At 41.5% G+C, this 24,476-nt stretch overlaps 3 protein-coding genes across 8 annotated transcripts; 1 reads left to right on the forward strand and 2 right to left on the reverse strand.

The window, feature by feature from the left end:
• Positions 1-63: 63 nt before the first annotated feature.
• On the forward strand, positions 64-15,462 carry LOC143358006 (uncharacterized). Of its 2 annotated transcripts, none has more exons than XM_076794808.1 (11): positions 64-373; positions 9,661-9,780; positions 9,865-10,004; positions 10,120-10,249; positions 10,467-10,604; positions 10,678-10,854; positions 10,939-12,210; positions 12,482-12,630; positions 12,994-13,334; positions 13,413-13,676; positions 13,804-15,462. In XM_076794808.1, the coding sequence occupies exons 2-11, from the start codon at positions 9,664-9,666 to the stop codon at positions 15,234-15,236; spliced, it is 4,161 nt and encodes a 1,386-aa protein (XP_076650923.1). In that variant the 5' UTR covers positions 64-373; positions 9,661-9,663; the 3' UTR covers positions 15,237-15,462. The 2 variants fall into 2 exon arrangements, with proteins under 2 accessions (XP_076650923.1, XP_076650922.1); XM_076794807.1 differs by lacking the exon at positions 64-373 and adding an exon at positions 8,853-9,457 and having other exon boundaries at positions 12,991-13,334.
• On the reverse strand, positions 380-7,892 carry LOC143358007 (pickpocket protein 28). Of its 4 annotated transcripts, XM_076794809.1 has the most exons (12): positions 7,215-7,892; positions 6,759-6,877; positions 6,000-6,128; positions 5,104-5,307; positions 4,896-5,016; positions 4,440-4,588; positions 3,769-3,970; positions 2,841-3,111; positions 2,075-2,198; positions 1,892-2,017; positions 1,708-1,799; positions 380-1,481 (listed from the first exon to the last, which is right to left on the reverse strand). In XM_076794809.1, the coding sequence occupies exons 1-12, from the start codon at positions 7,428-7,430 to the stop codon at positions 1,297-1,299; spliced, it is 1,938 nt and encodes a 645-aa protein (XP_076650924.1). In that variant the 5' UTR covers positions 7,431-7,892; the 3' UTR covers positions 380-1,296. The 4 variants fall into 4 exon arrangements, 3 of the variants coding, with proteins under 3 accessions (XP_076650924.1, XP_076650925.1, XP_076650926.1); XM_076794810.1 differs by lacking the exons at positions 6,759-6,877; positions 7,215-7,892 and adding an exon at positions 6,429-6,499 and having other exon boundaries at positions 6,000-6,393; XR_013082916.1 differs by lacking the exon at positions 380-1,481 and having other exon boundaries at positions 1,892-2,013.
• Positions 15,463-15,674: 212 nt separating the features above from the next.
• On the reverse strand, positions 15,675-24,222 carry LOC143358010 (uncharacterized). Of its 2 annotated transcripts, none has more exons than XM_076794821.1 (4): positions 24,077-24,222; positions 20,683-20,720; positions 19,538-19,786; positions 15,675-17,192 (listed from the first exon to the last, which is right to left on the reverse strand). In XM_076794821.1, exons 1-4 carry the CDS (start codon positions 24,078-24,080, stop codon positions 17,088-17,090), a joined length of 396 nt encoding a protein of 131 aa, XP_076650936.1. In that variant the 5' UTR covers positions 24,081-24,222; the 3' UTR covers positions 15,675-17,087. The 2 variants fall into 2 exon arrangements, with proteins under 2 accessions (XP_076650936.1, XP_076650937.1); XM_076794822.1 differs by lacking the exon at positions 15,675-17,192 and adding an exon at positions 17,726-18,219 and having other exon boundaries at positions 24,077-24,211.
• Between the last annotated feature and the right edge of the window lie 254 nt (positions 24,223-24,476).

The raw sequence follows: 24,476 nt of genomic DNA on the forward strand, positions 1-24,476 counted from the left end.
TGCTGAACTTAAGTATGTAATTGTTAACGAATTCGGGCTCTGTAAACACTTTTAAAGCATAGAAGACCGGTAGATTGTTTGACGGTGGGACGTTCGAATATTCGCGGGCGGCATCGCGCATGCGCAAGTGAATCCACGGACGTCGTGAACGTAGTCTCCGTTCAGCGGTAAGTGAACGTAGTCACACCCGTGCCATGCAGGAATAAACATGGCGTCGCGAAGAACTGTGAACTGTGTTTAGTTCCTGATTAGGCGAGTGTTTTTCCGTCTTAACGATCTTCGAATTGCCGTCACGATCCGCCGTCGTATCCAAACGTTCCTGAGGATGTTACCCGATTATGGTTGACGTTTCACTAGAAGTTCTACGACAAAGGTAAGTCAATTTCCGAAGACACACTACTCTTCAGATAACATTACTTGTGTTTTGGCAATGCGAAATTTTGACATTCGGCGAAGTAACAACTAAATTTAAATGACTAACCATTATGAAGGATATGATCCCTCGTTATTTTTGCTGACTACTATACTGAAATACCGTATTTCGATGTCAAATTGTAATTGTTTGTGGCAGTGCAACCGTGTTGTCTAACGTGCTTTCTAGCTTTGCGCCGTAATTCTCACGAAATGTTGATTAAACTATTTTTCAAAGACGTATAATAATTAATCACATAATACAATATTGCCGTACGCATCACGTGCGATTGTTGCCATAAATTTGCCAATTGTTTTCTATTTTGTTTATAAAGAGGACATTGGCATGCAATTATTGGTTTCCGTATAGCATTAAACAATCTCTGCTGATGAAGCTGGCAAGATAATGGTAATTGTAATGCGTGCAATGTGAAATTACAATATTTTAAATGCCGCATCGATTTACATACAATTGAAATGTCAGATAATCTTCAATTCATTGAAGCAATAGTTTTTCTAGTATTTTTGTTTTGTGCTTCTAGCATTTGAAAACCATGAAGGTCGTTTTTATCATCTTTTCTTTGAAACCGATAGAGTGTAACGTGATCGCACACTGTTACAGCACGTCTAACACATCTTTGTACAGTCCGCGTCAAAAGAACCAATCACAATAACCGCGTGCTTTATTGACTTTCTCTTCGTGGTGTTGCAGTCTAGTAGCGATAGAAATTTGCTGTTTTACTAAAATTGTCTATTTTTTGCAATGATAGTTGCTAAAAATTTACTCAGCGCGAAATACTCGTAATAAATAATAAATTCCCAAAAGATCACTTCACGATGTCGTCATAACGCAGTAACAATTTCTGCTAAAATAATTGAAAATCGTCACTGCACGAACGGATAAACAACGTTCTTGTTAGGATCCAACGGGCGCACGGGAAAAATGTTTCGGGGGGTTTGGTTATTTGTAAATATGCGACAGCAGATTCGCAGTGTGATAAAATAACCGATTTCCACCAGTGACATAAAACTAAAACCCATGAAGAGTCCTAAGAGACCGCCGGTACTCGCTGTGAACAGAAAATAACACTTTTTTGATAGGCAAATAACATATCGGGCAAGAATTCGCTTTGAGTGGGTGGGACTATGCACTGGGAGTGGGGGGACGATGGGAGGGGCTGGGCAGTGGTGGGGGATTTACGTAACATTTACTGGCTAGAGCAGAGAAAGGGGCGGAGCAAGACCCCGTAAGGCGGAACAATATAACAATAAAAGAAGAAATATTATTAAACTTACAGAGAAATTCAGCGAATCCAAATAGCTCGTTTTTCACGTACTTAGTGAACTGAGATTCGACGAAGAATACATGGACCACCGCCATATTTTTACTATAACAAGAGATCAATGTTAATCACGATTTGGTATAGACAGCGCTACGCGTAGCTTTTGAACTTCTAGCGTGGATATAAAGGGACATTACGAAAAATATTCCTTATCCTTTTTCACATAGTAATCTCCGATGCGAAAGCTGGGGTCGATCTTGCTCTGCGATATCTCCACGTTGTAATTTATCTCGAAGCAGCCCGGGTAACAGTTGCAGCTCTGTCTGCAACATGTATCGTTCCGTGGCGACATTTCTGGGTAGATAAAGGGTATTACTCACATTTCCGAGGCGTTTATGAAAATTATGCCATTATCGTCGTCGTAAAGTTTCACCTCCATCGCACGGCGAGCAGCTGTCGCGCATTGATCATCCTTTTTCTCGCAGATCGGTGTGTTGGAGGACTCTGAACACACATGAAATACTCATTAGTGTAGCCTGTCCTAGAGTAAAAATTAGCTATTCCGATTGCTAGTTCAAAATCTGAGATTTCCTACATCATTTAAAAAATACTGTGATCAAAAGCGGGAATAACCACGCCCCTTCACTTATGACTCCACCTCTTTGACAACATTCCTCGGTTGAATATTAACCCTTAGCACTCGAATGGCGACTGTAAGGCACCACTAAAAATTGCTGTATCATTATTCAAAATATGTTCTGCATTATTAAATTTATTTGTATTCAATAAATTACTAACCACTTCAGTATTGTACGAGTAAATTGCATCATTTTCGTATGTATAACATGAAAACAAATATATAGAAGGGAAATATTCTAGGTCGGAAGAAATGTTTCCTTTTGGAGATAAAATAGCTTCGAGTGCAAAGGGTTAAATAAAATGAAAACTAGTTAGATGTATAAGGGGAGAAACGATGCTCGAACAACGTTTCATTTTCGTCGTAGTCCCGCCTCCCGTTCCTTCCACAATTAGACCACGCCTCTTCGAGCGTCCTTTTAGAGAGTACAGGAGATTTTCATCTACATTTCTCTGTGCAGTCGTGCGATTCTTTCGCTACAAACACATGGATTTTCTGTTGAAAATTACGGGGCATGTAATACTGGACGCAGTGGCACATCTTCTGGGTGAAGTTCGCCTCGCACTCCAAAACGCAGTTCCTCTGCGTGTAGGTTCTATAGTAACGCAGCTTTCGCTCCGAGGTGAAGAAGCACTTCCTCTTCCTCTGGGGAATGGAGATTATCGACTTGCTGGCGGTCGATATCCGGGGCGTCACGATTATTCTAGTCTCCTCGCCTGGGGTTATAGCGAACGCGTATTCGGCTATCTTCGGGGTCTCTACCGGATTGTGAAGCAGCATCTGAAACCCATATCATCCACTAATTTCTGTTCTTTTATTTTGATTATTAAATGATTAAATGATACGGATAAAGCGAGGACATTGACTGAACCACACTGGGGGAAACTAAGGGAAGCTAAGTGGGGGATGGGGAGGGGGTGGATCTCTAACTACTAGACCACAAAGCTCCACCTCCTCCCCCGAGTTTTGATGAAGTTTGGAGGACCGGTAGCAGACCACAAATAATGCTCTAGAACAGGGGTTTTTAATAAAATTAGTTCCCAAACTATAATGCATTAACAACTTGAGCGAAAGCTTCATTGAAACAAAGTTTATTTATTAACGCCCCGTATGGAATGATAATAACTTCTCGATCGAAGTAAGTTGAGAACTGCTGCTCTAGCATTGGCTTGCCAATTTGTACACATGATCTGACTTGGACCTGATTGAATAGTTACACTACGGGTCTTTATACAGATTACCATTTTTATAGGTCACTTTGTAGAGGTACGAACGTAGCTAGACTGTCTTTTGTCGACTAGGAAGCATCTGGTGGTAGAAAAATGGAAGAAAATTGATGTTCATTTTCGTTTACACGTTTTCTTGAATTTTACCAGTTTGCAGTATGGTGGTTGCCAGTGCATTGGCTAGCTTGCAAGCGTGTGAGAAGAACTATACCTTGAAGCCCACGCTGGCGGTGGACGAGCAGTAGTATTCGGCTATGTCGGCGTCCAGGGACAAAGTCAAACCATAGGACTGCCCAGCGCCGTAAGGTCTCAATGGCATAGACTCGTTGAGCATCTTTACGTCGTAGCCGGTTTCGGGGTTCCAGTCGATGCTATTGGACGGGAACGTGTTGTTCAGGTCCGACCAATCCTGTCTGGAATAGCGAAGGTTCTAGAAACTTTCCAACAAAGTTCACTTCCAGTTGGAGCATGCTCACTGTACAAAAGTTGCTTCTACTGAAAGCATGGTACTTCGAAACGAGCTCGCGTTGAGGAATAGCGGATATTAAAGTCTGCCTGCACACTGAATCTTTTAACACACTGTTACAACCCGTTCTACTAAAAGTGAGAAGCTTTAAGTTAGCTGTACTTCAACCTAGATGCGAATCCCCGTTATTACACTTTGCACAACAAACTTTGGAAAATTGTATCGACCGTTCAAGTTTACTCGAGTCGTATTAGTGGTGCACTGGCCACGCCCCCTTCCCCACTCGAGCTCGGCCACGCCCCTTTGTTACATTCAAAGTTAGACGGGAGTAATTTTCAAGGATCGATGCGTCTCCCTATCTTTGGCATCAGCGGATATTGTTTCCAATTTTATAGAATTTTACAACAACAACTCACGGATTGTAAAAGAGATACTTCTTGTGAACGGAGTTGAAATTACAGCACAGTCCCTCGTCGGTCATGGTGGGGTTGAACAACTTCTCACAGTCGTTGATGTTCCCATGCCATTGGCACATATGTAACATTTCCCCGCAGGACTGCGATACCTGTCGGTAATTAATTAAAATGGACTCTCAATGGACCCGTCAACTATGAATCTGTGAAACAGCCAACAACGTTTCAGCAAGTGTTTTCCTCGAATTTCGATTACAAGCGTTATACTAATGCTGCAACGTGTACTTACAACGGGCATGTATAAACGACTAGAATCATTTGAATATCATACTCGTCGGCTTATTCCCGCGGTATAGAATACAACATACTTTCGCATGCGGATCAGGAACAAGTAACGAGTGCGTTCCGTTATCGTGTTAATCTTCCTAGATACAAAGGGATGTTTAATGTGTTACGTACGTTGATCGTAAAATGTAGCATGTTATCCCAGGTAATTGTGCTCTCATCAAGATCGTACGCCGTGAAGTTCGCCTCGGTGCTGCATCTGTCCTCCAACAACAGCTTCTTCCGGTTGTCCTTCCTAGCGTTCAAATATTCACTCGGTCATCGTTTCCTTAAATATTTGATCTGTTACGTAGTTGCAGGTAATCTTAATTATCAATCCTACCCGGCGTTTATGCGCGCAGCCTCGCTCTTTTTCGCGTTGTTCATGTTGCAAACGGTAACCGAGGGGAACGGAAACTCGTCCAAAGGCACTGGTTCCGGGCTCAAGGAAATGATGATCGGCGTGGTCACCCATTTCCGATAGAGAAGCCATATGAAGTACGAGGCGACCAGAACCGCCAGAGTGAACGCTATCATCCAGAACACCCTGAAGCCAGGAAACGAACGAAATTGAAACTGGATACAGTCTATGCAAAATTAGGTCTAAGTCATCGTTTTGCCCAATTTTAATATTTACATCGGAAGCGAGACTTCAAGATTCACCCTCACCTTAATCCAGTTTCACGGAACTGGTTGAAAAAGCAATTTTTATCTCAGTAAGTACCAATCGTACCGGGACTCCATTTCCGTCATTTTACTCTATTAATGTAAAATTCATAAACAAGAAAGAACTGATAAGGAATCGTGCTTTCAGAATTTTCATGCCCGGAGGACGTGGCTAGAAAGTTTTTTAAAAGTTTGGACAAGTTCCTCGAAGTGTTCCTCACAACAAACCTCACCGTAGAAGTCGGTTAATAGTTAATGACAGAGCTGATGCTAATTACCACCGTGCGGTCTTCGCCTAGATACGTGCGCTGTCTATACAGCCGGGTGACCGCTTGGTATAAAAGCGGTATTATGCGTTAAGAAACGTAATTAGCCGGCCTAAAGTCGGTTCGATTGGGTCGTTGAAGCGTTCGCATAAAGCCGAAATTACAATCTTGCTTTTCATCGCTTCCGATGTCTAAACAACACGAAACTAGCAGAATCCACTTTGCATTCTTACACGACATTTCTCAGTTCCAAGTATTCTACCGTCGTTCGTGTTCAATATCGTTAAGTCAAAACGCAAGTAATTACCTTTCAGCGATTGTCAGGTTCGAATCACCGACATAACGCAGTCCGTGAAGGCTAGTGTTGGTGCAGTATTGTTCCAGGGCAGCCTTGATCTCGAGGTTCTTCAAGGACTGCTTGATGCTCTCGCTTTTCCTAACATCAAGGTATCTACAATTATCGACCATGATCTTGCTCTGTACAGATCGTTATCCTCGCACGCAAAGAGAACCACTCCTAACCAGTGTGTTTTAATGATTAATGATATTTTGTGAGCACCCAGAGGAATACATGGACAACAGCTTTTATCTTAAGGGGGGCCTGAATTGCCCATGGGGAGACTCAGGCATCTGAGGTTAGCGAGAAATGAGACTCTCAATCTTGAGAATAGGCGTGGCCACGAGTGGGCGTGGTTTCGTTGCTCTTGATTTCACTGGAGCCGGAACCGTGCTCCACTGGGCGATCTGTGTCCATGTTTCATCTAGAGTATTTTGATCACTGTATTTGATGTTTTGATTTGAATCCTCATACGTCTTTTAATGTAAAAAATTCACTGATTTCCTTCTCTCAAATACAATAATTTCATATTTCTTTTTGTCTATGTTATAAGACGCATTTCTTAAAAATCTGACATTACAAATTAATTCGTTGATTTACACTGCGAAGCAAAGATCTATTATGCAACCATTTCCAAGGATCGTGTGAGGATTTAAAGTGGCTCCATAGTCAAGAAATTGTACGCTTCATTAGCGCAGTGTTCACTATCATCAAAATTAATGGAATTACCTAGGAGTTTTATCATTATCGCGCTCATTGTGTTGCGCGGCAGCAGAGTCTCGCTTCGACGTTCCGTTCTTCTTGTTCCTCGATCTCAGCGTCGGGTCCTTCGATCGGTACGTGATCTTCTAAGAAAAAATATATAACAACGTCAATAAAATTGCTACACTTTCTCTTCAGATATTTCAAGAGTCCGTAATTTCTAGACTGCGGATCTTCATGCAAGATAAAAATTTCTTTCTCGCTTAAACGATTTTAAAAAGTTGCAAGTAGCGTATCGATGCTCCTAAATTCTTTTACCGTTTCGCCCGCTATAAATTGCAGCTACTCATTTTTACAACGAACGCAGAAACTCTGTAGTCTAGTGACGACTTATCAACGTATCGATCGCCATTTCAATCGAAGAAATAGAATTCGTGAATTATTGACCAATGATAGGAGCACCTTGATGAACGGCGGCCGTACTTTGAAATTTTCCCGCGCCGCAAATCCCTCCAGCCTTTGCGGTGGCTTGTAAGGATTTTGCAGGTGCACTGTATTGACGGAGTACGGTGCATTCAGATCCTGGTTCCTCGGATAGTTCAACATCGTCTTATCCGTAGCTTTGTGGGAACTAACCACCGGAGGTATCTCGTTCTCCTGGTCCTTCGCGTAATCCCGATAGTACAGCTTGATTGGCATTGCTCGGTTTCTTGGACTTTCTTCTCTTTAATCGAGCTCGTTTGTTAGTATTTTATTCTATCTTGCTCGTCCTCGTTCTCTGTCCTCGTTGGACCAGCACTGTTGAGATTTTGAGTAATTTCAAACGTGTTCCCCCTCGAACTTTGACTATCCCACTGCACGCGTTCCCCAAAGGCGTCTTCGCCAGGCTGCCTATCCGTTTGCTCAGAAAATATTGTCCCGCAATTAGGGTGACTGGAAAGTGTGTCGGCCCTTGTAAACCACCGGTGACCGATGCCTGTCCACCAACTGGGGGTTAACGGTAGGATGGACATCGTTTTAACATCGACGGATATCCTCGTGCCACAATACTTCCTCTTGTCCTTAGCCTGTGTGCGTGCCTCGACCCGCGATGACACAGATAATTACGGACGGCTGCTTTTTATTGTCCCTCCCCTGAAAGATCTTCCCGTGCGTGTTTGATCGAAGAACCGTTTACTGTTGCGACAGGATCTTCTTGTGAGCTTTGAACGATTTCTATTTACAGAATGAGTTAATTCCTGATTTTTAGCGCTATTTAAACCGCAATCAAAAGTTTATTAAACATACACGGGGACGAAACGGTGGGCCCTAATGGGTCTGGCTCCGCCCACTATTCCAAAAATGTATCGGCTCAGTACAGGAAAATAGCGCGCATATATGCGTCAATGATGCAAATGGTCCATTAAAGATCCTGGTTAAATGTAGAAAAATATTGAAGTAGGCGGAGCCAGGGGCGTGGCCGTACGTAATAATAATAAGTAATCTTGACTGGCAGTATAACGAGACTAAGATCACATTTTTAACAAAATGTTGCATACTTGCGAAGATGGTATAACGAAGTATCGTATGCACACTGCGATTGGAAAACGGGTCAAGGAAATGGGAGGAGGGGCAGGGGCGTGGCTAAACGGGCATAATGGAGAACGTTTTTCCGTGACCTTGACTCATCGATGCGCAAGAGGAAGGGTAGGTGCAAGGTCGGCCGAAGAGCACACACCGTTTAAATTGTCAATTCGATGTGCGGCTTAGCTTTTACGATCCTCCGACACGATAAAAGCGGTTGTAAGTACATCGTTTTACAAATGTGGCAATTAGAACCGCACACCGGCCGGCCGGCGAAAACGCTAACTATTCCGCGTGACCGTACGGCAAAGGCTTTTCGTGACCGCGTCGAATGGCTCCAATCCCCTTAACACGGTCGCGTGTACACGCGAATCACTTGAGTTTTTCAATTTTCACGCACACGTGCTCCCAACAAGAGCGTCGATTCGAAAAAGTAAGAACCAAACCGTTTCCCGGAAAATTTACGTCCAGAGTTTCCATAGAAGTCGATGGAGCTTTAGAAATTAATGACGAAACAACGAATGAGAACAGGTGACTAATTTTCATCCCGTTCGAGCACCTTGAACTTGCAATTACGGCGATCGAATTTTCGATATTGTGCCGGTGAATGGTTGAAAGTGTGTGCTTAATGTTGGTCGCACGATGAAAACGTGGTTATTATTTCTCTTGAAACAAGCAATTTACTGTTATGTACATTTCATCGAGCCTCTTCGTCGACCCCGGCGACCTTGGGTACGGCGTAATAACAGAGATAAACGCGGAAAACGAGTGAAAAATTAAAAAAAAAAATGCTAAATAATGGTTAAATTGAAAGCAATTTGTATGTTTGAACAGACCGCGGACATGAAACGCTGCATTGACAGTGGCGCGCCTACACTAGGTCATCATTGTTGATTTTATGTTAATAGCGCCATATGAGATGACGATGATTGCACACCACGAAGGAAAACAATTTTTTATGCTGTACACAATTCTATATAATTAATGATAGATTCACATGCGTCCGAAGTACGCGGATCTGTTCGTGGAAATGTTCTTAGCACATTGTCTGTCGGCGATTGTGCCATAATTTTTTAAAGTTTGTCGCTCATGGCTGACGACTTTTTAATAGATCCTTCGAACAGCAACAGAAACTATGAACTACTTAAAAATAGTGTACTCTGGTATATACTATAAAATGAATAAATTAAATATTCATTTTTACGTAAATATTAGTAGAGAAATGTCTGGGTCTAGAAAGACCCACCGATGGCCGTGCAAGTGTTACGGGTTTACACCTATCAAACGGAGAAGGAAGATGAAAACGAAAACATTTCTGCTGAACTTCCGAAATATTTTATCAGTAAATTTGTTGTATGAATTTCAGAAAATGTTGCAACGAAATAGAAAGCGGAAGTTGGAGAAGGAGGAGCAGGCGATGGTCGACTGGGAGCAGGAGAATTATTTTCCAGATAAAATAAGAAATAAAATGGAATCTATGTGGGAGGTACATATACATTTTCTGCATCAACAATGACCCTAATTTCTCTGTAACAGCTCGTAATCCGTCCTGTAATCATTAATGTTTTAGATTCCACAGATATTCCATTTCCTTCACTTGTCAAGGGAAGCATTAAACATACCTCATTTATCTATGTACGAGATGGAACGTATGCTACTGATACCAAGGGCTTCAAAACAGTTGGCAAACATCATGACTTCCTTGTTAAGGTAAAAGATGCATTTTACAAACTCGCGGATGCTACGAAAATATACGGAGATACATGAAACATTTGCATCTGAGAAAGCAAAAGAAAATCATATTTAAAATCAAATGAAATTGCAGCTCTCCTATGACTAAATCAAAATTGAGGAAAATACCACCCATGCCGTACGAGTTCTGGACAAACATCTTGGCGTACAAGATGAAAACTTGGTTCAAGGTTTACGAGGGAAGACGTAGGGATGTTGTGAAGGTAAGCTTGATTGGTTGCACTGTTGTGCTCCGCTTTATTAAGAGAAGACAAACTATTCTCAGGAACCGATAGGCGTGCTCTCTAGCATAATGAAATGTCATGCGTTAATTGTATGGCATGAATCTACAGATCAAATGCTATCAACTACTAAGATACCTTCATACGTAGACTACCCATGTACCACACAGTGATAAGAGATATGATCAAAGATTTTTAGGTTCTAGAATCCATTGGTGTTGAACCAGAATTCTGGAATGTTTTCCCAGATGCTCCTCTGCTGAATGGCAAAGATTTTGAGGAGCTGAGTTTCAAACAAAAAGTCTGGCTTCTGAAAACAGTCTGTGATACGGTCATGGTACGGCGGATAGGTTATCCTAGCTTCGAACAGTGTCAAAAATGTTTTAACTCCATGGAATTAAATTTTTTAGCATACTCGGAAAACTGTGCAAGAGGAAGTAGCAAAACAGCCATGGGAGGACCAGTTCGAGACACTTCTGGGCACTGATCGTTATGGAGCAAGATACATTTATTTTCCACAATTCCTTAAAACCGATCTGAGAGTGTACAGGCATTGCTTGGACAATACAATTCTATCTACAGTAAAAGTATTAGTTGTTGCAACTAAATCGTCTGATTTCACTGCTGTCTGTATCATGTTCTTTTTTATTTATTGTATTTTTGTCTTTCAGCCTGTCAAGACAGAAGCGAAAGCGTGTCCGGACAACAATCAAGCGAAACAGCCAGACACAATGCGGAAAAAAGTGAAACAGAAAACACGAAAATTACGGTGGTGCAATGGTTTGCCTCCAAAGTCTAACAAGAAGGTAAATAAATGTGACGAGAAGGATCTGAATGACTGCAAGTGTATTAGTGATAGTGCGAGGGACTCCTTGATAAACGAGGACACGAATCTGAGTAGTACAAGCACCTGTAGCAATAATAACAATAGTAATAGTAACAACAATAACATTAATTTAGACACAATAAACGGGAAAAGGTCAAGAAGTTCGTCGAAGTGTTCGGAAATGAGTATAGAGTCTGACAAAACGCAATGTAAAAATTTCAAATCGACGAGCGGCTATGATACGAGTAGTTCGAGGGGAACCGTTTCGGACAAGAGGTCGTCCCAGAAAATGTTCAAAGGTTTCTCGAGCAGTAGTAAAGATAATTGTAAAATAGAAATTATTAGTAATATGTTGAGCGATCTAAAATCGAAAAAAATCGTAAAGAACAATGCGGGGAACGTCGACGAAACGGTGTCTTCTTCTGTGAGCGAGTTAGGGATGAGCTCGGTGCAGCAATATTTAGAACCCGTTGACCAGTGCATAGACAAACGCGAATCTCTGAGCAATTCATCGAAAACGGACGATGAGAAGTTACACGAAATTATCAGTGCGAAGTGTCTGGATATGGGCAATCAAAATTCTAGTAATTTTCAAGTATCAACCACGTCAAAATCCGACGATGAAAAATTAAGTGAAACCAATATGAATCAGGACAGCACAGAAAGGACTAGTACGAGTCTTTCGATGAAAAATTCTAAGAAGGGAATCATTCAAGAAAACGGCCATCGAAGGGAAGAAAAACCAAATAGATTGGCTAACAAGGATACGAAGACGAAGTTACTAGGAAATACTAGTAAAGTCACAGATTACAATGAAGAAGAATCGGACGACGATAAGGATCTTTCTCTCAGCGAGCTGAGAAGCAGATTGCAGAAAGAAGCGATGGAAGAAGATTTCTCCATGGACGAGGACAGCGAGAACGAGCATAATTTTAAAAACATTAAGAATACGAATGCAGAAGTCTGGAAACAGGAAGTGCAGGATTTCAACGAGATGTTGTCCGAACTTCGCGTTTCTAATTTTCAACTTATAGCCGACAGCGTGAGCACGTTTAGGGACCTCGTATCCACCTTGTCGCAGAAGTGTTGCAAGCACAATGCTGGCACTGCTGGCGATGTATGTATTTAATAATTATTTTTGTAATTATTACGTTGCTACGTATGAAATAATTTTTGACAGTGACGTTAAACAAGCATAACTTTTTCCTAATAAAACTTGTTCCCCAAAGCAAGTACTGTATAAAAGTGTAATGTCCAAGCAGTCTAATAATAAACCTGCAGGCTATTATTCCTTGATCATAAGATTTGCATTCTAAAATGAGACATTTCATACGTAGCAATATAATACATTGATGCAATTATTTTTGTGAATTGCCGAAATTTTCCAGAACGAATCCACGTATCCCTGTGAGATGAAGCTGCTTAAGAGGATGACGGAATTGCTTTCCTCTCTGGAGGAAATGGAATCGGTTTTACAGGACTCAACGAAGAAGGCCAGAGTGAAGCTGCAGAAAGAGTGGACGACCTTCAAACAAGGGTACATTTATAATTGTTCATATAAAGCCGCATGTTGATATCGAAATCATAAAATTCTGTCGACGCTATTGACTCCATCATAACAAATTTAATTTGGGAATAATGATTTTGAATTAGTTGAACATACGGGAAGATCCATTTTGAGAAATTCTAAACATTTATGATTGTGCAAAGGAACTTCTTACATGAGTAGCTTTGTATTGGTGAATCACGTTCCCAGATTAACGCTCATCCTACCTGAAACCTCTTGAAATTGCTACAATCAGTTCCTGATAAATAAAGTGGAGCTGCTCCGCGTGTTTTCAATTACGTTTGTCTCTTTGTCGAGCGTGTATGGCAGACATACTGCTGTGTGTTGTAGCAGTGTGGAGGATCAGGACTCATCTGGGGAGGGTCTCGGCTCTAATTGGTGGGTTCTTGGATCGCAGGGCTGTCCACTGCCAACACCCGGAGACGCATCGTTACAAACGTTACCGCAGCCTACCTTATCCCCATCTGGTTCCAAAAGCGTGCGAGTCGTCAGCAAAAACTGCCAGGAAAATATCATCAACTCGACCGAGTCAATCGAAACAGAACACAAGGAATGTAAAGAGCGCCAAGGCAAAAGCTCTGTTGGCGAAGCGCAAAGATGCGAATACGAGAAAAGTGAAGACCCGGGAAATCAAGCAACCGGCGAAGAAAAAGACGACGCCAGCGAGGAAGAAGGTACGTATCGGTGCACTACGTCTAGAAACAAAAATTTTACTCACACATCTTACCTTCTTCCTTTTCCTGTTGAAACAGAACAACAAAGCCGGAGGGTGTTGCGAGCCCGCGGCGTCTCATCCTACACCGAACAGTTCTATTCTGATGACGAGATCGAGGAGAAAGAGCTGGATGAATGGGCCGACGTTGAGGCAGTTTACGCGGCTCCCAGCGCACAGATTGGTGCATCCGTTGCACACTTTGCTGCAAAAGTCAAACAAGCCGACGACCACAACAACGAGGAGGACTCAGACCAAGATTGGATACTACCGAGCTCTCGCAAAAGGAAAAATAAACGTCCGTGTGAGTATACGAGTGTAGTCAGACCGCTGTGAGCGCTATTAGTAGTACTATTTCTAGCTTTGAAAACTTCTGTGCCGAATGCGTTAAACGATTAGACGTAACTAACACATATGTCATGTTCTTGCAGCTGCCAATCGCAGATTAAAATCGTTCCAACAGAAGTTACAGAGCATCAAGGTCGACGAACTACAAGAGGCGGCAGCGTCTGTGGTAGCCGCTCCTTCGAACGCGGCCAGCGATAAGGACAAAGCTAAAAGTAAAGAAGCTCCTCCGATCTGCCAGTCAAAGAAGCCAGAAGAGTCGTGTCCCCCTGAGGTGACACCTGAGGTTCACCCTGAGGTGACACCTGAGGTTCACCCTGAGGTGACACCTGAGGTTCACCCTGAGGTGAATTGCAAAGATGCGACAGAGAATAATCCTAAAGAAACAGTGCCTTTCGCAGAGTCAACTTGCAAGATCGAGAAAATTGAGAGCGTGCATTCGGAATTGGACATCAAGGACGAGGGCCCAATCTACGACTGCCCGCCGAGTCATCCTGATAACAGTTACCCCACAAACATTACTCCAAATTTCGTGATGGTCAAGACAGAACCCAGCTCTGTGAACTATTACGTGATGCAGTCGAACATGGTTCCGCCGCAAACTCTGATACATCCCGGTGGTTCCTTGGTATCGAACGCGATGCCATCAATTACGCAAGGGTATTACATACAGGGCGGTCAAAATTACATCATTCAACATCCACAACCTAGCTACGTCTCTGCTCAAGCGTTTCAGCCCCAAGGGCCTCAAATGTTAGCGCCCCAGCAGTTTGTGAGCCAGCCTAGTTACGTGCCGTACGTGATGACAGTGGCGCAACCACAGAGAGGATACATGCCACCCGGTCATCAGCACGTAAATCAAGGTGTACCACAGTGCCCCGCGAGCGTAATGCCTTCTAGCCAACCCCCGTCGAACAGAGCTCTCCAAATTAGATATCCGCCGTTGAGACAAGCGCATCCGCACCCTAACGGCGCGGTTATCAGAAGCAGCATGCCAATCAGAGGCAACACCCCGCGAGCGGGTAACCCCAGAGGGAAGATGCTTCAACAGCAACGCGGGATGCCGGTCAAAACTCAAAAAAGAAAGCCGAACGTTGTCGCGGAGAAGCCCGGCCAGAAAACCACGTCCTTGATCGTCCTCAGCGACAGCGACGACGAGATCGAGATGATCATCACCGAGAAGACAGGCCCCGAAACGGAAACGACTAAGACGAAGACGGTGCCTCGCAGGAATCAGATACAGAAGAAGACAACCGTTACCTCAGACATCACTGTCGCCAAGCCAAAGAGTGCCATTCCTCCGCAAATAATGCAACGCATGAGTCAAGGAGGCATCTCGATAACTCCTGTGAAACCCGCGCAGCCCGCAGTTCAGAACACAAACACGCAGTTGGTCGTGGTTGTGAACGAAACCGGGAGTCATTATGCCTTAGCACTGCCCAACGGGAGCAAGCTCATCCTCACCCCTGAACAAGTGGCACAGATAAGAGCCTCGAACGGCGGAAAATTGATTTTGTAAAACGTGATCGGTTCGACCGCCGGGACGAGCCGGGATTCGATTGAATAAACGAACTTTCGTTGAACCGCCAAACCATTGTGCAGATCTGAATGCAGCGGGTATAGATGATACACCGGTGATCTCTTCCTCACTTAGGATACACCTTCGAAGCGCATGTTCCTACTGTTTTTTTTTTTGTGTTTTTTTTTTTTAGCAGTCCAATGCCCATGTGCTCGAATATACGCGTCGATTTGGTTCGTACAGAACATTCGTTACGTCACTGCACTGTCGGATAAGTACGCAGCATCATCGTTTCAAATTTAGATAAATTATTGGAAACTTTAGCAAAAATGCTTTTCAACGAGATCATTTCATTAAATTATGTCTGACAATCGTTTGCTCTAGGAAAGATAAAAAATGTTTAGAGTGACACCCCGAGAACTGTGATGCCTATATCAATTTTAATATATTTTTGTTATATCGAGTCGAAACAATATTGCTATGCTAAGCTGTACGAATGTGTGGTGAAAATTCCGACGGACCATCGGTTTTGTTTAATGTAAGAGCAAATGTAGTACTATTGTGATTTATCAACATTATTTTATGCGGCTGCGGCATCAATTTGTTTTTAAAGTCATCGATTGAGTTTGTATCATACCAACAAGATGAAATTGGATTCACCTTAATTGTAACAATGACCTCATTTGTACTATTTACACAGTGCATCGTAGAAGTTAATTTTTGTGCTTTCCAGTCTCGAATGCGGTCGCGAGACATTAATATTAAATTAGCATGCATTTCGTAGACCACTAATAGTAATGTAAATAAGTTACGCGGGTAGGATAACGCGTAAAATTATGCTTGTGATCTAAGAACGTGAAAATACTACCGAGGTTCAGTGTTAAACTATCCTCAAAATACACTATACATTTTACTACTGGAACATTTTGTAACATGGCTCATTAAAAAATGTGAAATACGTGGAACCGACAATGATGCGCATACAATACCTCTTCACACAGTGGTAAAAAAAATGGTAACTTTTAGAAGTGCGTAACTATACCACTATACGTTCAAATTTAACTTAATTTACGCTTTTTTACTTACACAGTTAAAAACAACGATATAGATGTAAATGTTATTTTCATTATACGTCGAAATTAAATGACTAGTACTTGAAATCACGAAAAGGAATATAAACCGAATGAGAGGAGGATGTAGGATAATTCTTTATACCATATATTCATTCTATCGTAAGCAAATGAACATTAAAGATTCAATTCGTTTAAGTTATTAATGAGCATAGTTCTCTTTCAAGTTTAAATTTATTGTTCCTTTGCAAGTTAAACATAGCACGAGATACTTTTACACGATCAAAACGGTAATTAAATTACAAAAATTTATGTTTACAAGAACGGAATTGTACACATATTTAAAATCGTTTAATATATTGTACAGATTGTATATTTATTCACATATATTACGTTATTTCTTTACAATGTCTTACGCTTATGTTAAAAATATATTACAAAAATACATTAAGAAATCTTTATACACTTCGCAATGAATAGGAACGTTAAATATTTTAGCAATAATGAAGTTTGCTTCTTCTTCTCCTTCAAATATAAATTACGAGCGAAAATGTGTGACCGTAATCAGACTTTTAGAACATTAGCAAAGATACAGGAACTAAAATTATTTACAAAAATATTAACAACACACGAGGCAAAAGTGTCGTGAATCAAGGCGTTTGAAATGCAATGAAAATTTCTTATACCATTTAACCGAAACGTTACAGTGAAAGCTTTCGATAGAATTCAATTGAAAAATTCGTGCAACTTTGTGAAACCAATCTCTGTGGCCAGAAGCATTCTAAATCTGATTGTTGCGTTTCTGTATGTCATTATCGAAAGTTAGAAACCTGGACAGACGTGCTCCATTATAAGGTGCGGCGCTCCAAGGTGGATGCAGCCTCATCTAAAACAAAAATGCAATTTTGAAGTCATCGTGTACCTAGAGGCGAATCGAGAAACATTGAAGAGAATGAGAAATGGAGAAATAAGAATTAAAGTCGTAAACTGCTCAAACATTATATTGAATTACTACCTACCGCAATGAGCATATTTTTGATGCAGTTGTCGGGTTCGCTTCGTGATAAAAGGTTGAGCATAGATTAATACTGTGATATCTATTTTATTTTCGCATTTTTTTCGAGGAATTTCTCTAGCGTTATAAAACGGGGCCGACTGAACAACGAATACATATTTCTCTCGAGACAAACAGTGAAACAATGGTAAAATTATACAAACATCGTAACTTCTCGATTTAGTAATTAACCGACTAACGCCCAAAAGAACAAACGATATCCACCGTTTAACTTATATTGTATAATGCAAAGTTAGTGTGCAAACGGTTATCGGAATGTCGAAAGTCGCATAACTGATCTCCAGTTCTTCGAAAGCAGCTTTTTGAAGCCATTCTTGGAAGGATTAATGATTAATCTACCCGACTCCATTGTGGTTAGTTTTATTAATGTTATTATCAAAAATACAAATCGTCCTTCAAGCTTGGAAACTACGAAGCACCTTAGCACTTTCGATATAAAAAAAGAAATGAAAAATTACACAAACTTTCAAATTGTCACGATAAGAATTTTTTACTACAAAGTGCATCGAGAATTATCAGGTTGAATGAAATGCTTAAACATTGTTACGTAATATGTAGTAATTATAATTTTCTCCTTCGCAGGTATTTGACCGTTCTGTCGAGCGAGTGGCATGGATCATTGTTCTAATTTAACCAAAAAATTAAAAAAAAAAAGAGGAACAAACGGAGTGCATTGTAATTATGGGACTGCATGATGCAAGCTTGAGCATTAGCGGAGGACTTAATGGCGCATTGCAAAATTGCAAACGTAGTTCGGCCGTGCAGCACCGATTCTCATCTATTTCTTGGCGAAGACATCCGTAGTTTTCTCGTCCCCTTCCGCGTTTCTGAATCGCTTCTGTAACGAGAAAAAAAAACCGACACCAATTCGTTACACGTGATGAACACAGCGTTACGATGATCAGATGATGCGTGCATCTCGGGTCAAATTCACTTTCGCTTTGCTTTATCTTTATGGACTGCTTCGTGAGGCTCGCTTGGTCTATGTATATCACCGATACGTTACATGATTCTGTTTAATGGGGTAGACCGCCCTGACGGTAAAAAAAAGAATGAAATATTTTTATCCAACTATCTCAGAGTATATAGAACATTGTGTCAAAACAGTTTTCAAAATTCTGAACATTTCTGTATCGAATATTTTAGCAAACACACTAACACGTTGACCGCCGCAGGGGTCGTGAGCGTTCGACGCCATTGTTGTAAAATTAGTGGCGTTGAATATCAATTTATTTGTTCTGAAATGAACGAAATTGTAATGTAAGGCGCAAACTTCATTGTCGAGCAACTAATAATAATTGTTAATATCTTTCGTTGTTTATGCGAATGGCGAGACATGTGCGAAGAAAAATTCACGCGGTAGTGAACGTGTTAAGTGACAAAATTCGTAGAGAGAGATCAGAAAATGTACAGTATCTGAAATACAAAATAGGCGAATTTTCTAGGTAGCTAATAACTGTTACAATGTCAAGTGAACCTCGCAAAACTGCAGGTGTTTAATCGCGTCAACGAAAACCGCGTGAAGTGAGGCTGAAGCACATAAGCTCCCTTTGGAAATCCGGCTAGGGCAATCTGAACTTCTATTCTTCTTTGGATGCTTCTATCTTCCCTGGGGTGGAATCGCTTTCAACGTGGAATTTCGTTATTCGAGTTACCGGACGTCCGGGATCGTCCCGGACAGTCCTGGATTTGTAATTACGCCCGGGATCGTGTCCAAGATTTTTCAATGAGTGGTTGTAATAATTGGAAGACGAATGAATTACTAATCAACTATTCAACTTCTTTCTGGACGTCGAAATCAATTTGTCATGATGCTCTTATGGTGTAAAAGTTAGGGAGCTCGAAAATTTAGAAAATTCTCTGCGCAAGTAGAGCAAGTCATCCTTAACACAGACTTCGGTTTTCTTCCTAGCATAATACTGTTCCTGGCGTCTAGTTTACTTCTTATAATTTATGAATGGATTATAAAAGGTACAAAAATTGTTTCTTCAACGTTTTCGGAAATTTCCCACCTCCTAAAATCGTTTATGATAAGAACAAGCGGTTTAGGTTTGCATGCGAAGGAAGAATTTCTCTACTTGCACCGAGAGTTTCGAAATTCTCTGGATTTCCGGGCTGCCCAACTTCTGTTGCCAGTGACCTCATCGGTGACTCACCATGATTCTGTACTTTTCTTTGCAAGCATACTCGGTCTCATCCACGTCGTTGTAGCAATCGCTTTTATAGTCGGGAGGTATCGGTTTCCCCTCGAACTGGCATAGTTTGGACAACGGTTTCGCGTTCACTATCATCTTCTCGAAGCCCGTCGGCTTTTGTTGCGGACAGTAGAACACGTCTGGCGTGTTCTTGTCGAAGACAATGCTTTTACGCATCATGTCGCCAGCCTCCGTAGCGACGAATAGCATCTGATGGGAAGAAAAATCAATGTTCGCGCGGTTATTATGCGTTCTCACTGTTTGCATCATTTTTCAGAGAAAGCGCTTCCTCCAATTAAAAACCACAGCGACATAGCCGCTTTCTCTAACCCCGAACGAAAAAAAAAAACAAAATAAAAGAAATCGCACGGTTTCTCAAGGCCTCGGGAGAATCATCATTCTTATAATTAGACTGCGGATCTGTGCGCAAAATAAAAATTGTTTGCATTGATTGCAGAACACGCGAACCGAATAGGAGTTCATTTCTCTCTTTTGTAGTTTCAGTAAGTTGCAAACAATGTGACGGCATCATCAAATTCTGTTCACCTTTCTACTGTTTCAAATTGCGCCCACCAATTTTGATCATTTGCCTGCGGATCTTTATGGAACGTACAAATTTTGTGCATCGACTGCAAGAAGTAGGAACTAATAATTTTAATAAGTTACGATTAATACAATCGGTATTTTTACTGATTTTGTTTCCGTCTGTTTACAACATTCCAACCCTATGCGCTGAAAATGATACGATAGACTCGATAAGTCCAACGTCAATCGACAGTTTCTACGTTTCGCGCGTTACGTCTCAATCGTCCGCGGTGATTCATAGATCATTAATTCAGCTTTTCACTCGTGAAAGGATCTGTATTGGCGCTGGTTCGCCAGTTTTGCGTAAGAAACCGAGTCGCGCAATTTTCAATCGATTTTTTCCCCGGCAGCGTGGCAAAAAGATCGGATAAATTTCTAAAAAAAAAAAAAAATCTGATCTCGATCCGCCGTTTGTCATCGACGTCGATTTCTCCTCCGGCGATAACAATGCGCGCACACGCGTCTTCCGGGTGCGAGAAAAGCAGGAAGTCGATGCCCGATCCGCCTGCGTATTTACTTACGGCGAGCATGGCCACCATACAGCACACGTACGCGGTCCCTGGAAAAAAGAAAAAGAAATCCGATTCAATTACCACGGAGCAGCGCGCGAGGAAATATGAAAATGTTTCGAGCGTCACGGCGCAGTTCTCGCGCAACGAGGCTCGTCGACATGCGCTATCATTAAATAAACGTCCACTGCGAAAACTGGGCCATTTGGAAAGGGAGTCAATGCCGATTAAGCGACAGCCTGTCCCTTTTCCGTCGAGTCATTCTCTACATATCGCTTAATGCCTGTCGCGTCGTCAGAAATCTCCGTTAATAGAAATGAGGAAACTGTTACTCATTATCCTTGTTTTACTATCGAATTACATAATGCTTGCACGTTTGCCCGCCTCTGGAACAGATACAGCCAACGATCACCATTGACAAGTGGCACGAACTTAAAAATACATCATTTCATTGAAAGCTGATTAACAGATCTTCGTGCGAAATAAGAATTGCCCGAGTCTATTTTTGAGAAACTGAAATGCATTCTATCAGGTCGAACATAACGGAACAACGTCGTTCAGTTTTTGTCTAATGTTTTCACAGCTTGACGAAAGAATTTTTTTCAAAAATGTATAAAAATCCGCAGGTCTACTCGTGACATTTCTCGGCGGGATTGATCTTGCGATTAATCAGAAGCGGATTGAAACTATATTTGGCGAGGAAGGTGAAAATGACTGGACATCCGAGGATGGAGGCCAAGAACGGATTAATAATTAACAGTCTGAGAAACGGTCGTAGAATCGATTCCCTTGAACTGGTCTCCGATTTGATCCAACAGTGAGTGGGAGGACAGTGCCAGACAAACGTTATTTTTATCTGTCTAATCTATCGCCGTTCCCCTGCGGCTTCTGCAAGGACGACAAGGCAACTGCGGTTCCGCGTGGCGCGTTTCATCGGGCTGCTCCCGTTTCAGGATACGGATTACGCTGAACCGATACCTGTCTGACATTTCAGTTGACACTGCATGACATTTACATAATAAACCGTAGCCGTTTCATTGATAGCGGTGCTAATATTACGGGCTCGTTCAAAACCACGACAATAAAAGGACTCGCGCGGGGATTATATCTATAATTCCTCTTCGACAGCTGTTCTTTGTGGTGTTCTTCAAAATTACCTAGACGCCATTTAACACTAGATTTACGGAGTACTAAAATTGAGTATTTTACATTACTTTATAAACATAAGAAGAATGTGTCTATCCAAGTTTTTAGCCATTTTTTGAATAACACATACCTAAAGAAATAAATTTGTTGAGTAACTCCACGTAGATGGATCTTCACAATCTCAATAATCGTAAATTAAAAATATTAGGACCCGTCATTTTGACGGGTCCCGTAAACCTAGTGTTAAAAACTAATAACTCTTTTCAGATTGGACCAAACGACTTCAGTTTTTCTTTTTTTTAGATGTTAAAAGGATTAGTTTACTATATAGGATAAGGGACCCGGTTACTGTGGGGATACCAATTGTCTATATTAATTATACATATTCATTATGCTTTAAAAATAAGTATGATTGATATAAGCACAGCAATTGGGTCCCTTGCCCTAATATATCGACAAAATTAACTGAAAATTACCATTAGTCGAAATTGCAAAGGAAAAGAAGTAAAGGTCACGAGTTTTGACCTTTCGACCTGCACTATAATTCGCAAGCATCAAGAAAAGGAGAGGCGTTTGCCCTCCATTCTTCCTTCAAACGATTACTCTATCTTGAAGACGCGGTTAATTGACGAAAACAGATTTGTACACCTCATTAACGTGATTAGTCCCATGCTCGTCGAGACGAAGCAGATTTGACGGCGTATTAAAACACAGAACGGGTAGTACCATCTTGAAAATAAGTTTCTTTCTGTTTTATCAAGATGTTCTTACATTATTTCTAGGTCAATGTTTAACGATGTGTAAAAGCGCGGAGCATTGCGAAAGCGATCCACCGAGTCGCGATTTTTCTTTAAACTTTGGGTTTCCGCGAATCTCGCGTTCCCGATTTTAATTGATACGATACCAATGATTTTATTTCGCAGATGAACGTGCGATGATGCTCGTCGGAAACGTGGCATTTCTCTTTCAACGTTTCCCTGTGACATTTAAGGCGGCGTTTGCGAAAGCATGAGGTAAGAGCTGCCGTGGAATCATATTATCAAATTTTTAGTAAGTTCGAGGTGACGGGATCGCATCAATGAATTTATCAATTGAAAACTATAATCCCACTTTTGTAATTGATAAGATGCCTCGCGTTATCAATCGCTGCTCCAAATAATCGCAGAATCCGAGGCAATATAGCCACGCCAATTTCACATCATTCAAGTAATACCCCAATCATTTCAAGCAGTTTACAGCTCCTCTTGTTAGAGTCCCACAGCGTTAAAAAGAAGATTGTCAACTCCATTCTTCTTTCAGAGTGGCATCAAGCGAGAAGAACCTTCAACTCTAGGACTCCTAAGGGGGGCTCCTCGAACCCACGACCCTAATGGCAAATTAGAACTATTTCGCTTCTGCGAAGACTTTTCGAAAATTTATTTATCGTCCTACATCTGTCTGAGATCGATATTCGAAAGTTCTCGTTACTCTACGCGAAAAACTCCATGCGTAAGAAAAAGGACTGTGCGTCGTAATGACGATCACGCGTAGCGAACCCTTCAAACAACAATCATTAACACCTGATTTTATTACGGAAACTATAACCGTGTCTTTATATTAAGACGTTCAGTAAATATTTCCCTTTGCCGTTCCAGTTTAAGAAAAATCAGACTATATAGTTTCATGTTAATATACCATTTCGGCATTTTACATTGTACATGTAAATAAAAATAAATTCGAAAAGCGTGTGCTGCATTATTTGTAATGTATATTTGAATGTTATAACGAGACTGCGGATATTTATACATTTATAGCAGTAGACAGACGAAAAGAATTCAAGAACAGATTAGAAGAAGAATGAAATTTCTGTTTGCCACCTGTTCATTGCAATCGATGCAAACTTTATTCTGCATAAAGTTCCGCAGACCAATTATAACATTTCCAGGGAAAAGATTTTTCGACGAATAACGATTAGACTTGAACGAATGAAATCGTTTGGACGTTGAGCCCGTGTTAATTAAGCTGTGTACACGTTTAGAAGCGTCGCATGCTATTGTTATGTTAGTGGAAAAGCGCCAGCATAGGACGAAACGTTGAGTCCGCAGCATAGCTAAGTCTCGTCCCGCATACCTAAACGAAGACGCAAAATATTAATGCGTGGGTTTCATCTTCGGTTCACGGCTCTCGGGCCACGATGTACAATATGCCGTTCGATGACGAACGCGAGGTACCATTCGGTTGGCTCGGAACCTTTGGCTGTTCAACTCGGGCGGAAACTCACCCATGCTGGTGAACGCTGGTCGCACGGCCGGGAACACCTGTTGATCCACACGAGACGGCGTCCCTTCGTTGACTGAGATCGCGGCGGATCCCGCACCTCACAGGTTCTGAAAGTGAGTGCCGTTATATTCTACAGGACGGATCAAAACCGCCGGACTAACAGTATCAGCAATCAACAGAGTCAGTCGTCGCTACTGCACATCTCACCGAATTACAGGAATACAGCCCGGCTGACTATAATTTCAAAAACCCCATTTTCTTACTTGAATTCGTTAAAAATTTCAAGCTGAAATGCAGAGTAGTCGTGCACGTACTGCTTAGAAATTCAAAACATCCCTTTTTCTTACTTCAATTAATTGCAGCACACGTTCAGATCATACTCCTAAAGTTTCAAGCAGAAA

Source organism: Halictus rubicundus, chromosome 10 (assembly GCF_050948215.1).
Source record: "Halictus rubicundus isolate RS-2024b chromosome 10, iyHalRubi1_principal, whole genome shotgun sequence".
Taxonomy (NCBI): domain Eukaryota; kingdom Metazoa; phylum Arthropoda; class Insecta; order Hymenoptera; family Halictidae; genus Halictus; species Halictus rubicundus.